The sequence below is a fragment of the Oncorhynchus tshawytscha genome, linkage group LG28, assembly GCF_018296145.1.
Source record: "Oncorhynchus tshawytscha isolate Ot180627B linkage group LG28, Otsh_v2.0, whole genome shotgun sequence".
In the NCBI taxonomy this organism is placed as follows: domain Eukaryota; kingdom Metazoa; phylum Chordata; class Actinopteri; order Salmoniformes; family Salmonidae; genus Oncorhynchus; species Oncorhynchus tshawytscha.
Genome location: NC_056456.1, coordinates 28,559,957 through 28,575,649, shown reverse-complemented (window position 1 = coordinate 28,575,649; position 15,693 = coordinate 28,559,957). Strand labels below are relative to the sequence as shown.

The following is a 15,693-nucleotide window of genomic DNA, read 5'->3' as shown; positions in this document are numbered from 1 at the left end:
ACGAATGAGCTTACGTTTTCCACGTATTCCCCAAGGTGTCTACAGCATTGTGACGTCTTTTTACGCATTTCCATTGAAGAATAGCCGTAAGGGAGCATATTTAGCAAGTGGTCACATGGTGTCTCCCGCAGAAAATCTTGCGTAAAATACTGAGGTAGCCATTTTTCCAATCGCTTCTTATGAGAAACCAATTGCCTCGACGGATATATTATCGAATATATATGTTAAAAACACCTTGAGGATGGATCCTAAATAACGTTTGCCATGTTTCTGTCGATATTATGGAGTTAATTTTGAAAAAAGTTTGGCGTTGTAATGGTAGCATTTTCCGGTCGATTTCTCAGCCAAGAATGATGAACAAAGCTATTGTAGCTATTTCGCCTACAAAAATAATATTTTTGGAAAAAAGGAACATTTGCTATCTAACTGGGAGTCTCCTGAGTGAAAGCATCAGAAGTTCTTCAAAGGTAAATTAATTTGGTTGCTTTTCTTATTTTCGTGAAAATGTTGCCTGCTGCCAGCAGAGCCTAGCATAGCATTATGCCATGATAAACTTACACAAATGCTTGTCTAGCGTTGGCTGTAACGCATATTTTGAAAATCTGAGATGACAGTGTTGTTAACAAAAGGCTAAGCTTGTGTTTGAATGTATTTATTTCATTTGCGATTTTCATGAATAGGAAGAGTTACTAGGGGTATTTATGTTCGCTGCGTTATGCTAATTTCTTTGAGGCTATGATTACGATCCCGGATTGCTCGTCGCAAGAGGTTAACTGTGCGTGTGTTTCTGTGTCTTACCCCGTTGGCTGCATTTTCTCGGCCACTCATGGACTGCAGCACAGCCTTGTCGAGGCCCAGCTTGAGGCTGGCCTTGTCAAACATCTCCCTCTCATAGGAGTTCCTGGTGATCAGCCTGTAGATCTTCACTGCCTTGCTCTGGCCAATCCTGTGGCATCTGGCTTGCGCCTGAGAGAGGGAGAGGAAAAGAGTGAGAAAGATAAAAAATAAAATAAAAACTTGCTTAGATTGAGTAAAGCATAGACCATCTGACAACAACAAACAAAGTCATGTCGTGGTGTACCAGTGGTGTGATAACATTGTTTGTTTCCTGTTTTATGAGTTTCTATGAACCTGTGTACTGCGTTTCAACATGTGTCTCTACTGTATCTTAACAGGACTGTCTTCTTTCAAAGTTTACTGAAGTAGCACGGTATTTACCTGTGTAGTAGTGACCACAGTATTCCATAAATTGCATCTTCAACTTGAGTATTTAACAAAGTGGTAATGCTCTATTTGCAAGCCCAGCCCACTCACCTGTAAATCATTCTGGGGGTTCCAATCAGAGTCAAAGATGATGCAGGTGTCGGCAGCGGTCAGGTTGATGCCCAGACCTCCGGCCCGGGTACACAACAGGAATACAAAGCGGTCAGAGCCCGGACGAGAGAAGCGGTCAATTGCAGCCTGCCGGAGGTTACCCCTCACACGGCCATCGATACGCTCATACGGGTACCTGGTCGGAAGGAGACAGTCATAGTCAGCTTTAGCAACAGATAAAACTCAATCATAAAAAACAACCCACATTTATGACTTTGTCATTGATGTGCTCACGCAGATGACTAGTAAAATACATTACATTTATATATAGTATGAAATATGGTGAAGCTCAAATGCATTACCCCTCACACGGCCATCATCAGAAGAAATAATCTATGGAGCGGCATTATAGGCTGACCACACCGCTCACGTCGGGTGCGTTGCAAAATTAATTTAGAAATCTATGTTATTCAATTATTGCACCCACACGACTCGCACGCGCCAACGAGCATCTGCGTTGACAAGGGCTAAAATACAAGTCAGTTCTATTTCTGACGCAGATCGCGCTGCAAGCCCTGCCTCCCCCATCTCCTCATTGGTTTATAGAAGCAGGTACCCACGTGCCATCTCCTCATTGGTTATACCTACATGGGTGATTGAAAGACGAAATGTGTTGCCAGTTGTCGTGGTAATACTATGAAAGTGTAGATGCCATATAAGATCACCATATAAGTTCAAAGATGAAAAAGCCTGGAAGGAGGAGAGATGACTAGAAGTGATTCGGTTGACCGTTTTATGTGTGGATTAATTGTTGGAGTAGAGGACCTTGTGCATTTCAGGTAAAATAACAACTCAATGTTTATATCCCAGGACAAATTAGCTAACAACAGCAAGCTAGCTAAATAGGACAAATTAGCTAGCAAGTGAAAGCTAACTAGCTAAATTGCCATACATGTTTAATGCTTTTCGACCTCTCCCCAAATTAATGTCATTGGTTCAGAATTTGTTTTGATATTTTAACCTGCGTGTCGTGATCGCGTTTGGTGAAGGGGGACAAAATAAATGTATCAAATCAAATTTTATTTGTCACATACACATGGTTAGCAGATGTTAATGCGAGTGTGGCGAAATGCTTGTGCTTCTAGTTCCGACAATGCAGTAATAACAAACAAGTAATCTAACTAACAATTCCAAAAAAACTACTGTCTTATACACAGTGTAAGGGGATAAAGAATATGTACATAAGGATATATGAATGAGTGATGGTACAGAGCAGCATAGGCAAGATACAGTAGATGATATCGAGTACAGTATATGCATATGAGATAAGTATGTAAACCAAGTGGCATAGTTAAAGTGGCTAGTGATACATGTATTACATAAGGATGCAGTCGATGATATAGAGTACAGTATCAACGTATGCATATGAGATGAACAATGTAGGGTAAGTAACATTATATAAGGTAGCATTGTTTAAAGTGGCTAGTGATATATTTACATCATTTCCCATCAATTCCCATGATTAAAGTGGCTGGAGTAGAGTCAGTGTCATTGACAGTGTGTTGGCAGTAGCCACTCAATGTTAGTGGTGGCTGTTTAACAGTCTGATGGCCTTGAGATAGAAGCTGTTTTTCAGTCTCTCGGTCCCTGCTTTGATGCACCTGTACTGACCTCGCCTTCTGGATGACAGCGGGGTGAACAGGCAGTGGCTCGGGTGGTTGATGTCCTTGATGATCTTTATGGCCTTCCTGTAGCATCGGGTGGTGTAGGTGTCCTGGAGGGCAGGTAGTTTGCCCCCGGTGATGCGTTGTGCAGACCTCACTACCCTCTGGAGAGCCTTACGGTTGAGGGCGATGCAGTTGCCATACCAGGCGGTGATACAGCCCGCCAGGATGCTCTCGATTGTGCATCTGTAGAAGTTTGTGAGTGCTTTTGGTGACAAGCCGAATTTCTTCAGCCTCCTGAGGTTGAAGAGGCGCTGCTGCGCCTTCCTCACGATGCTGTCTGTGTGAGTGGACCAATTCAGTTTGTCTGTGATGTGTATGCCGAGGAACTTAAAACTTGCTACCCTCTCCACTACTGTTCCATCGATGTGGATGGGGGTGTTCCCTCTGCTGTTTCCTGAAGTCCACAATCATCTCCTTAGTTTTGTTGACGTTGAGTGTGAGGTTATTTTCCTGACACCACACTCCGAGGGCCCTCACCTCCTCCCTGTAGGCCGTCTCGTCGTTGTTGGTAATCAAGCCTACCACTGTTGTGTCGTCCGCAAACTTGATGATTGAGTTGGAGGCGTGCGTGGCCACGCAGTCGTGGGTGAACAGGGAGTACAGGAGAGGGCTCAGAACGCACCCTTGTGGGGCCCCAGTGTTGAGGATCAGCGGGGAGGAGATGTTGTTGCCTACCCTCACCACCTGGGGGCGGCCCGTCAGGAAGTCCAGTACCCAGTTGCACAGGGCGGGGTCGAGACCCAGGGTCTCGAGCTTGATGACGAGCTTGGAGGGTACTATGGTGTTGAATGCCGAGCTGTAGTCGATGAACAGCATTCTCACATAGGTATTCCTCTTGTCCAGATGGGTTAGGGCAGTGTGCAGTGTGGTTGAGATTGCATCGTCTGTGGACCTATTTGGGCGGTAAGCAAATTGGAGTGGGTCAAGGGTGTCAGGTAGGGTGGAGGTGATATGGTCCTTGACTAGTCTCTCAAAGCACTTCATGATGACGGATGTGAGTGCTACGGGGCGGTAGTCATTTAGCTCAGTTACCTTAGCTTTCTTGGGAACAGGAACAATGGTGGCCCTCTTGAAGCATGTGGGAACAGCAGACTGGTATAGGGATTGATTGAATATGTCCGTAAACACACCGGCCAGCTGGTCTGCGCATGCTCTGAGGGCGCGGCTGGGGATGCCGTCTGGGCCTGCAGCCTTGCGAGGGTTAACACGTTTAAATGTCTTACTCACTTCGGCTGCAGTGAAGGAGAGACCGCATGTTTCCGTTGCAGGCCGTGTCAGTGGCACTGTATTGTCCTCAAAGCGTGCAAAAAAGTTATTTAGTCTGCCTGGGAGCAAGACATCCTGGTCCGTGACTGGGCTGGGTTTCTTCCTGTAGTCCGTGATTGACTGTAGACCCTGCCACATGCCTCTTGTGTCTGAGCCGTTGAATTGGGATTTTACTTTGTCTCTGTACTGGCGCTTAGCTTGTTTGATAGCCTTGCGGAGGGAATAGCTGCACTGTTTGTATTCAGTCATGTTACCAGACACCTTGCCCTGATTAAAAGCAGTGGTTCGTGCCTTCAGTTTCACACGAATGCTGCCATCAATCCACGGTTTCTGGTTAGGGAATGTTTTAATCGTTGCTATGGGAACGACATCTTCAACGCACATTCTAATGAACTCGCACACCGTATCAGCGTATTCGTCAATGTTGTTGTCTGACGCAATACGAAACATCTCCCAGTCCACGTGATGGAAGCAGTCTTGGAGTGTGGAGTCAGCTTGGTCAGACCAGCGTTGGACAGACCTCAGCGTGGGAGCTTCTTGTTTTAGTTTCTGTCTGTAGGCAGGGATCAACAAAATGGAGTCGTGGTCAGCTTTTCCGAAAGGGGGGCGGGGCAGGGCCTTATATGCGTCGCGGAAGTTAGAGTAACAATGATCCAGGGTCTTTCCACCCCTGGTTGCGCAATCGATATGCTGATAAAATTTAGGGAGTCTTGTTTTCAGATTAGCCTTGTTAAAATCCCCAGCTACAATGAATGCAGCCTCCGGATAAATTGTTTCCAGTTTGCAGAGTTAAATAAAGTTCGTTCAGAGCCATCGATGTGTCTGCTTGGGGGGGGATATATACGGCTGTGATTATAATCGAAGAGAATTCTCTTGGTAGATAATGCGGTCTACATTTGATTGTGAGGAATTCTAAATCAGGTGAACAGAAGGATTTGAGTTCCTGTATGTTTCTTTCATCACACCATGTCACGTTGGCCATAAGGCATACGCCCCCGCCCGTCTTCTTACCAGAAAGATGTTTGTTTCTGTCGGCGCGATGCGTGGAGAAACCCGCTGGCTGCACCGCTTCGGATTGCGTCTCTCCAGTGAGCCATGTTTCCGTGAAGCAGAGAACGTTACAGTCTCTGATGTCCCTCTGGAATGCTACCCTTGCTCGGATTTCATCAACCTTGTTGTCAAGAGACTGGACATTGGCAAGAAGAATGCTAGGGAGTGGTGCACGGTGTGCCCGTCTCCGGAGTCTTACCAGAAGACCGCTTCGTTTCCCTCTTTTTCTGAGTCGTTTTTTTTTTGGTCGCTGCATGTGATCCACTCCGTTACACTGGTTGTAAGGCAGAACACAGGATCCGCATCGCGAAAAACATATTCTTGGTCGTACTGATGGTGAGTTGACGCTGATCTTATATTCAGTAGTTCTTCTCGGCTGTATGTAATGAAACCTAAGATGACCTGGGGTACTAGTGTAAGAAATAACACGTAAAAAAACAAAAAACTGCATAGTTTCCTAGGAACGCGAAGCGAGGCGGCCATCTCTGTCGGCGCCGGAAGTCAAATGCATTTGACTGCCGGAAGTCAAATGCATTTATGCATTATAGCACACGATGGTGCACGCACGCACGCAGCCAGTTTGGGTTCCGTGTTAGGGTAGGGTTCTCAAAATCACACATTTAAAAAATATATATATATTTTGAAAAGAATTGGCTTGCAGGCCGCATCTGGCACACAGGGCCCCAGTTTCAGTCCCCTGGGTTAGGTAAGAGTGGAATGGAAGAGAAAATCTGGGAGAGAACATAAAAGGGGTACTTCGAATCAAATCTTCAGGGGCAAAAGGTCAGATCCGTACCGTTTCTGGATGAGGTAGTCCTCCAGGATGTCCAGGCAGCGCACCATCTGGGAGAAGACGAGGACCCTGTGTCCCCCGGCCTTAAGCTTGGGCAGCAGCTTATCGATCAGCACCAGCTTGCCCGCTGCCTGGATCATGGCCTGTAGGTGGAATTGGGGCATCTCGGCATGGTGGTTCTCACGGAAGTCGTCCAGGATCTTCTCCTCTGCACCTAGAACATCATTAAACAAACGGCCATGCATCAGAATCATTAAAAGCAGTGAGACTAAACCCAGCAAGTTCACAAACCAACCCAAGCTAAGTACTAACAGAGGTTAGGGCACTTCCTGTGCCCCACCCAAGAAAATTCAACACTCAGAGCGTCCAAAATAAACACTTTAAGCCAAAAGTGAGGACTTTGTTAGTGTGTGTTAAGCCTTCCGCATGCTTCGGCTGGCACCTAGCTAAACTCAGCTAGGTGACATGAACGAATGTGCTCACATACTCCCTTAAAAGACCTTCCCTTGAAAAATGTGGGATAAATGCAGCAATGGTACTGTTTGTCCATCTTGGAGATGCCGTAGCCAGTATAAAGACTTCAAAATAGTCAGAATTCATCTAAGATTACTCAAGACAACTGTCATTCATTTAAACTTGTTTGTCGAGGAGATCTTAGAAACAATCACCAACGAAGGGACGTAGACTTCGAGAACAAATGTAGCGTGCACGAACAGCTGGAAAAACCTTTGCCGAAGACCAAAACGTCACAAAATGTTGTCATAATATATGCATAAACTGTTCAGGATGGGAAGCATGCGGACGCCTTTTGTGTGCGTGTTCCGTACCATTGATGAGGTAGGGGTGGTTGCAGCACTTCCTCAGCTCCATCATGGTGTTGAGCAGGTTGGGGACCTGTGCACCGCCACCTCCCCATGCACCACCTCCTCCTCCCGGTCCTCCTTTAGACAGGAAGGAGAAGTTCTTCTCCAGGATGGCCCGGTAGTACTTCTTCTGGATGTTGGTCAGCTCCACCTGAGAACAGGAGATGGGAACGACATCAGTTAGGTAAACTCAGTGGAGAGAAATGACATCATTTGACCATGAGGAACGGACACAAAGTCAAACACAGAAACAAACACCTCGATGATGGTCTCCTCCTTGGGGGCCAGGTTCTTCTCCACGTCCTCCTTGAGACGTCGCAGCATCATGGGCTTCAGGATGGCCTGCAGCTTCTGGACCTGCTCCTCAGTCTTGAGGTCTCCAAACTCCTGCATGAAGGTGTTCTCAGAGGGGAAGCGTTCAGGCTCCAGGAAGTTGAGCAGACTGAAGAGCTCCTCCACCGTGTTCTGCAGGGGGGTCCCGGTCAGCAGCACCTTGTGCTCCTTTACAGAGCGAGAGGAGGACTTGGTTTTTACTATACTTAGGTCCTTCCAGTATGTCATTATAGATGGTGTTTTTATTACTCCTGTGATAGGCGAGGACGGAGGGGGAAACGTCCCACTGATGTCCATAAAATATGAGCATTTTATCAATAACTATTGCTTATTTTCCAACAGGTTCAATGGCAAGTATTCCAAAAAAACAGGAGAAATAGTAGTTAACAACTAGACATCTCTCCATGTCAACTCACCATGTCCATCATCTTAAGACCCTCCAGCAGTTTGCAGTTCCTGTTCTTGAGGCGGTGAGCCTCGTCGATGACCACACAGCGCCACGAGACGCTGCGCAGCTCAGGACAGTCTGTCAGAATCATCTCAAATGTGGTGATGACCGCATGGAATTTGTACGCTCCCTTTATCACACGACCCTGAAGATGGAGGGAGGAGAAGACGGAGAGCGAGGTCAGAACACAGGGACGAGCGTCATGGTGTATGGCCAGTAGTTTTTCCTACTTAACTTAAATCGGGAAAACTCTGGACCCTGGTCAGGGAAATCTGTCCTTTAGTCAATTTACTGAATCAAAATGGACTCAACATAATGTAAAACATATTTGCTCAATATGAGGTTGGTGGAGTAAGTTTACACACGTAAATGTTTAGTGGAGTAGGTTATGGTCACATTTCAGTCACTCATTATTTGGTCGGTAGTCAGTGTGGAGCTCTGATTAATGTTAAATACCTGACTGTCTAAAGTGCTTCTTGTGGGATTATTCCTAGATTAGGGTTAAGAACTGACTGTACCATACTATATCCATGTGTCTAGGAAGGCTTGAGTGTCTGTCACTTAGGCCTGAGTCTTGTGAGGTTATGGTTTGTTATGTAATGGTAAGTTTATGGTGTGGTTGGGTTCGCCTCGCAGGCCGGAGTTACATAGCTATAGAACCGTTGCATTAAGGTCATGTTACCTGTGCATCTGGCCTTAATGGTTTTGTTACGTCAGGTCATGCCTGTAGTGGATGGTACTGTTATAGTCATGGTTACAGTACGGTCACAACGTACCTGCATGTCGCGGTAGTTCATTTCGTAGGCCTGGATGGTCTTGCGGCTGGCCTGGCTGCCGTGGTAGACGATCACGTTGAGTTCGGTCCAGGTGCGGAACTCCCTCTCCCAGTTTGGAATGGTGGAGAGGGGGGCGATGACCAGGAAGGGCCCGTGGATCCCCTTCAGGTAGATCTCATAGAGGAATGTGATGGACTGGATGGTCTTGCCCAGGCCCATTTCATCTGCTAGGATGCAGTTCCGTCTGGAGGGGAACAAAGAGAGAACATGATGAAAGGGGAACAATGAGTCACCAGTCACTGTATTAGCAGTAGTGAGTAATGTGAATGGGTCCAATAGGAGGACAGAAAGGAGAGAAAACAGTGCAAATGAATGAGATGTAAAAGGGATAGTCCATGTCTCAAATAACACCCTATTCACAATGTAGTGCCCTACCTATGACCAGAGACCTAGATAGAGCACTATATTGGCACTAGTGTGTCCTTAAGTCTCTGTGCACTCTATTTGTGAGTGAGTAATCTAATGAACAGTTAGATAACCCTGTAAAGGCAGATCAATGACACTCAAACTAAGAAGTTGGCTGTGTGGCTATTGCATCATACTGACTGACTGTGTGTGTTGTGTGCAGCAGTGGTAGATCACACATTAATGATTGGTGTGAGAAAAGCACAGATTGGGTACACACATGTCCCTGCAACACATGGGTTGGAGGACACAATATGGGGCATGGATGTGTTGATTGTATTTACACATGCTGGGTGACATGGTTCAGTATTATCTATGCGAGTGTGTTGGATAAACACATAGCATATATGGTCCTACTTGTTATTGAGTAGTTGTGGGTTATGAAGGCAGACTTTAGTCAGTAGATATCTTGTACATTATACTATGTAATAGTTCCATAATATATAAAGTACCAGTAGATATCTTGTGTATTATACTATGTAATAGTTCCATAATATATACAGTACCAGTAGATATCTTGTGTATTATACTATGTAATAGTTCCATAATATATACAGTACCAGTAGATATCTTGTGTATTATACTATGTAATAGTTCCATAATATATACAGTACCAGTAGATATCTTGTGTATTATACTATGTAATAGTTCCATAATATATACAGTACCAGTAGATATCTTGTGTATTATACTATGTAATAGTTCCATAATATATACAGTACCGGTCAAAAAATTGGACACCTATTCATTCCATTGTATTTCTTTATTTTTTACTATTTGCTACATTTTTGAAATGTCTTTCCTTCTTAATGCGTTTGAGCCAATCAGTTGTGTTGTGTATACAGAAGATAGCCAATCAGTTGTGTTGTGTATACAGAAGATAGCCAATCAGTTGTGTTGTGTATACAGAAGATAGCCAATCAGTTGTGTTGTGTATACAGAAGATAGCCAATCAGTTGTGTTGTGTATACAGAAGATAGCCAATCAGTTGTGTTGTGTATACAGAAGATAGCCAATCAGTTGTGTTGTGTATACAGAAGATAGCCAATCAGTTGTGTTGTGTATACAGAAGATAGCCAATCAGTTGTGTTGTGATGGGGTAGGGGTGGTATACAGAAGATAGCCCTATTTGGTTAAAGTCCATATGGCGAGAACAGCTCAAATAAGCAGAGAAATTACTTTAAGATTTGAAGCTCAGTCAATCCGAAAGACTTCAAGATTCTTCAAGTACAGTCGCAAAAACCATCCAGGCTGCAAAGAAACCACTACTAAAGGACACCAATATTAAGAAGAGACTTGCTTGGGCCAAGAAACACAAGCAATGGACATTAGACCAGTGGACATCTGTCCAAATTTCAGATATTTGGTTCCAAGAATAAATAAAATAATAAAATGCTAATTAATTACTTAAAAATCATACAATGTGATTTTCTGGATTTTTTTTTAGATTCATCTCTTACAGTTGAAGTGTACCTATGACAACAATTACAGACCTCTACATGCTTTGTAAGTAGGAAAACCTGCAAAATCGTCAGTGTATCAAATACTTGTTCTTGCCACTGTAATTGAGTCTCACACACACACGTCATATATCTTAACACATGCACACACGAACAGTAGGTTTTAGTACTTCTCCTTACGTATTGTACCAGTTGAAGAGCAGCCAGTTCACTCCCTCCAGCTGGTATTCCCTGAGTGCGTTGTCGTTTTTATAATCCCTGGAACTCTCGGATTTATGCCAGTTTTCGGTGGGAGGTCGCTCCTGTTTCAAATAAAAGTCTTCCGTTAGTGGTTTCTGTGCAACCATTAAAGGGCTGGGGCCAGAAAAGGGCAGCAGGAGAGTGTATAGTGTGTGTGATGTTTTTATTTTACACACCACGCGTTTGGTCTTGGGCTGACGGGCCGCCACGGCCTCGAACTCATCGATCTTGGCCTGGTCGATGTCGGCCTTCAGCTCCCAAGTTATATCCTCATAGGGCAGGGAACACCACTTCACCAGGTACAGCTTTACAGGCTGGGGGGCAGAGAGAGGTTGGGGTTAGTGTGTGTGTTGGGGCAGAGAGGGCGTTAGTTATTGGGGAGGGGTAAGTGTGTTTTGGGGTTAGTGAGTGTGTGCGTGCGTCCGGAGGGGTTAGTGTGTGCGTGCGTCCGGAGGGGTTAGTGTGTGCGTGCGTCCGGAGGGGTTAGTGTGTGCGTGCGTGCCGGGGGGTGCGTGCGTGTGTTGGTTAGTGTGCGTGTGTGTTGGGGCAGAGAGGGCGTTAAGTATGTGAGGAGGGGTAAGTCTGTGTTGGGGGCAGCGTGAAGGCGTGCGCCTGTTTGGGGGAGGAAGGCGTGCGCCTGTTTGGGGGTGTGTGTGTATTGGGGGCGCGTTGGGGGAACAGTGCGTGCGCCTGTTTGGGGGGGAACAGTGCGCGCGGGGGCGCGTTGGGGGAACAGTGCGCGCGCGCGTTGGGGGAACAGTGCGCGCGCGCGTTGGGGGAACGGTGTGCGCGCGTTGGGGGAACAGTGTGCGCATTTAGCCAAAGCATCAACTTCAATCAACGACATAACCAAACATATTCCAACGTTTGAGGTCATTTAGAGGCCATATAGAACAGGAAGGAGGGAGTGAGCAAGAAAAGGAACGCACCTCTCCGTTCTCATCTGTGCTCTCTGACACGTCCAGTACCCGGTCCACCTCAACGTAGTCTGGGTTGAAAGGCTCGTCATCCATCTGGAGGGAGGGAGAAAGGGATGAGAGAAGGATGAGACCTTGAGGTTCGTGTTACCATAGCAGAGAGTGAATGGCCTGGTGAGGGAAGACAGAACTGTGGGACTGACCTCTGTCACGAAGGTGGGGAGGGCCTGTTTGGCCCTGAACCGCTTGACCTTCTGGTGGATCCTTTTGTCCTTCTCCAGGTCCTCCAGATCTGCCCAGCGACAGTGCAGGTAGGAGCTACACAGAGAGAGCGGGGGAACACACCATTACATACATATACACTATTAACTCTTAATACACCCACCCGTGACCGATGCTATAATATACACATCATATGTCATACACCATAAACACACCTCACAAAAAGACAATGCAAAACTCAGACGAACCATCACAAAACCAAATGTGCTAATCTAGAGATTTATAGCATTATAGAATTTCCTCTTCGGTCCAAACATTAAACCTGTGGTTTACAGAGTGTTTATTTGATTTCACATGAATCCACCATTCCCCTGAAGCTGGAGGAAATAAAATGACACGGTGAACCAAGGCCAGTCGTGTTGGTACTCACAAGCTCTTGAATTTGACATAGAATTCTTCCACTTCCATTTTCTCTCCCGATTCCATCTTTGGAAAAAGTTACATTTGTGTCAGTTGTTGATTAGAGTCAGAAGATGGGTGAGTTTTAATGTTTCTCAAAAAACATATCAAATCAAGGCCACCGTTTTCTAGTAGTCATCTAACAAATATCTTCTGGCAGAGTTCTGTATATTTTAGGAGACAATAACAAAACACTGACAATACCCACCCTACCAACCATCTCCACATGGTGCTATATGATCAATACCCCCCCTACCAACCATCTCCACATGGTGCTATATGATCAATACCCCCTACCAACCATCTCCACATGGTGCTGTAAGATCAATAACCCCACCTACCAACCATCTCCACATGGAGCTGTAAGATCAATACCCCCCCTACCAACCATCTCCACATGGAGCTGTAAGATCAATACCCCCTCCCCTACCAACCATCTCCACATGGAGCTGTAAGATCAATACACCCCTCCCCTACCAACCATCTCCACATGGAGCTGTAAGATCAATACCCCCTACCAACCATCTCCACATGGAGCTGTAAGATCAATACACCCCTCCCCTACCAACCATCTCCACATGGAGCTGTAAGATCAATACCCCCCCCTACCAACCATCTCCACATGGAGCTGTAAGATCAATACACCCCTCCCCTACCAACCATCTCCACATGGAGCTGTAAGATCAATACCCCCCTACCAACCATCTCCACATGGAGCTGTAAGATCAATACACCCCCTCCCCTACCAACCATCTCCACATGGAGCTGTAAGATCAATACCCCCCTACCAACCATCTCCACATGGAGCTGTAAGATCAATACCCCCCCTACCAACCATCTCCACATGGAGCTGTAAGATCAATACACCCCTCCCCTACCAACCATCTCCACATGGAGCTGTAAGATCAATACACCCCCCTACCAACCATCTCCACATGGTGCTGTAAGATCAATACACCCCCCCCTACCAACCATCTCCACATTGAGCTGTAAGATCAATACCCCCACCAACCATCTCCACGTGGTGCTGTAAGATCAATACCCCCTACCAACCATCTCCACATGGTGCTGTAAGATCAATACCCCCACCACCAACCATCTCCACATGGTGCTGTAAGATCAATACCCCCCCACCAACCATCTCCACATGGTGCTATATGATCAATACCCCCCTACCAACCATCTCCACATGGTGCTGTAAGATCAATAACCCCCCCCACCACCAACCATCTCCACATGGAGCTGTAAGATCAATAACCCCCACCACCAACCATCTCCACATGGAGCTGTAAGATCAATAACCCCCACCACCAACCATCTCCACATGGTGCTGTAAGATCAATAACCCCCCACCAACCATCTCCACATGGTGCTGTAAGATCAATAACCCCACCTACCAACCACCCCCACATGGTGCTGTAAGATCAATAACCCCCCACCACCAACCATCTCCACATGGAGCTGTAAGATCAATACACCCCCTCCCCTACCAACCATCTCCACATGGAGCTGTAAGATCAATACCCCCCTATCAACCATCTCCACATGGAGCTGTAAGATCAATACACCCCCTCCCCTACCAACCATCTCCACATGGAGCTGTAAGATCAATACCCCCCTACCAACCATCTCCACATGGAGCTGTAAGATCAATACCCCCCTACCAACCATCTCCACATGGAGCTGTAAGATCAATACACCCCCTCCCTACCAACCATCTCCACATGGAGCTGTAAGATCAATACCCCTACCAACCATCTCCACATGGAGCTGTAAGATCAATACCCCCCTACCAACCATCTCCACATGGAGCTGTAAGATCAATACACCCCCTCCCCTACCAACCATCTCCACATGGAGCTGTAAGATCAATACACCCCCCTACCAACCATCTCCACATGGAGCTGTAAGATCAATACACCCCTCCCCTACCAACCATCTCCACATGGAGCTGTAAGATCAATACCCCCCTACCAACCATCTCCACATGGAGCTGTAAGATCAATACACCCCTCCCCTACCAACCATCTCCACATGGAGCTGTAAGATCAATACACCCCACCAACCATCTCCACATGGTGCTGTAAGATCAATACCCCCCCCCACCAACCATCTCCACATGGTGCTGTAAGATCAATAACCCCACCTACCAACCACCCCCACATGGTGCTGTAAGATCAATACCTCCCCCCACCAACCACCCCCACATGGTGCTGTAAGATCAATACCCCCCCCTACCAACCATCTCCACATGGTGCTGTAAGATCAATAACCCCACCTACCAACCACCCCCACATGGTGCTGTAAGATCAATACCTCCCCCACCAACCACCCCCACATGGTGCTGTAAGATCAATACCCCCCCCCACCAACCATCTCCACATGGTGCTGTAAGATCAATACACCCCCCCACCAACCATCTCCACATGGTGCTGTAAGATCAATACCCCCCCCACCAACCATCTCCACATGGTGCTGTAAGATCAATAACCCCCCTACCAACCATCTCCACATGGAGCTGTAAGATCAATATCCCCCCTCCACCAACCATCTCCACATGGTGCTGTAAGATCAATACCCCCCCCAACCATCTCCACATGGTGCTGTAAGATCAATAACCCCCCCCAACCATCTCCACGTGGTGCTGTACGATGACCCCTTACCCATGGCCCCTATGCCCCTTCCATGATACGTGGAAATGTTGGACTATATTCTATGACTTCCTGCATTATACTTGTGCTAAAATGTTAATTCTATTCTACTTAGCCATTTACTTTGTGTTGAAATTCTTCTATTACTTTTTATTGTTGTTGACTTGTCAATAAGGAACCTGCCAGTAAGCATTTCCCGTACATAGCCCCCCTCACTCCACCCCCCCCCTCTCACACACACACACCACCCATGTCCAAACCCCATCTCTCCACACACACCCCCACCCACAAACCTCACACTCACCCCACACACTCAATCACACAAATCACTCACACGAAGACACGAATCACACACACAACCCCCATGTCAACAACCCTCTCCACACCCCCTATTCACAGCCCCCTCTCCTCTACACACAGATCCCCCTCTCTCACACACCCCCATCAATCCACACACACCCACCACTATCTCACTCCACACACCCCCACTCACACAAACCCCAATCTCACACACACCACGACACTCACGCATAAAAACACCACTCACATACACCCCCACTCCACACACCCCCGTACATAGCCCCCACTCACACACAAACACCACATACCGTCTCTCACTCCACCTCCCCTCTGTCCACAGCCCCCTCTCTCACTCCACATGTCCACACACACACCCTGTCTCACTCCACACACACACAAAGCCCACTCA

At 46.7% G+C, this 15,693-nt stretch overlaps 1 protein-coding gene across 5 annotated transcripts in view; it reads right to left on the bottom strand.

The window, feature by feature from the left end:
- The window catches only part of LOC121841178 (chromodomain-helicase-DNA-binding protein 7-like), a 114,913-nt gene that overhangs the window by 32,067 nt on the left and 67,153 nt on the right, over positions 1 to 15,693 (bottom strand). For all 5 annotated transcript variants that reach the window (XM_042307969.1, XM_042307966.1, XM_042307968.1 and 2 more), the window contains 12 exons: positions 12,305 to 12,360; positions 11,856 to 11,970; positions 11,665 to 11,748; positions 10,912 to 11,049; positions 10,676 to 10,797; positions 8,571 to 8,814; positions 7,763 to 7,939; positions 7,272 to 7,514; positions 6,978 to 7,164; positions 6,154 to 6,364; positions 1,315 to 1,510; positions 799 to 966 (listed from right to left, as the gene is read on the bottom strand). In XM_042307969.1, coding sequence (XP_042163903.1) covers positions 799 to 966; positions 1,315 to 1,510; positions 6,154 to 6,364; positions 6,978 to 7,164; positions 7,272 to 7,514; positions 7,763 to 7,939; positions 8,571 to 8,814; positions 10,676 to 10,797; positions 10,912 to 11,049; positions 11,665 to 11,748; positions 11,856 to 11,970; positions 12,305 to 12,360 — 1,941 coding nt within the window. The remainder of the gene's footprint in view (positions 1 to 798; positions 967 to 1,314; positions 1,511 to 6,153; positions 6,365 to 6,977; positions 7,165 to 7,271; positions 7,515 to 7,762; positions 7,940 to 8,570; positions 8,815 to 10,675; positions 10,798 to 10,911; positions 11,050 to 11,664; positions 11,749 to 11,855; positions 11,971 to 12,304; positions 12,361 to 15,693) is intronic.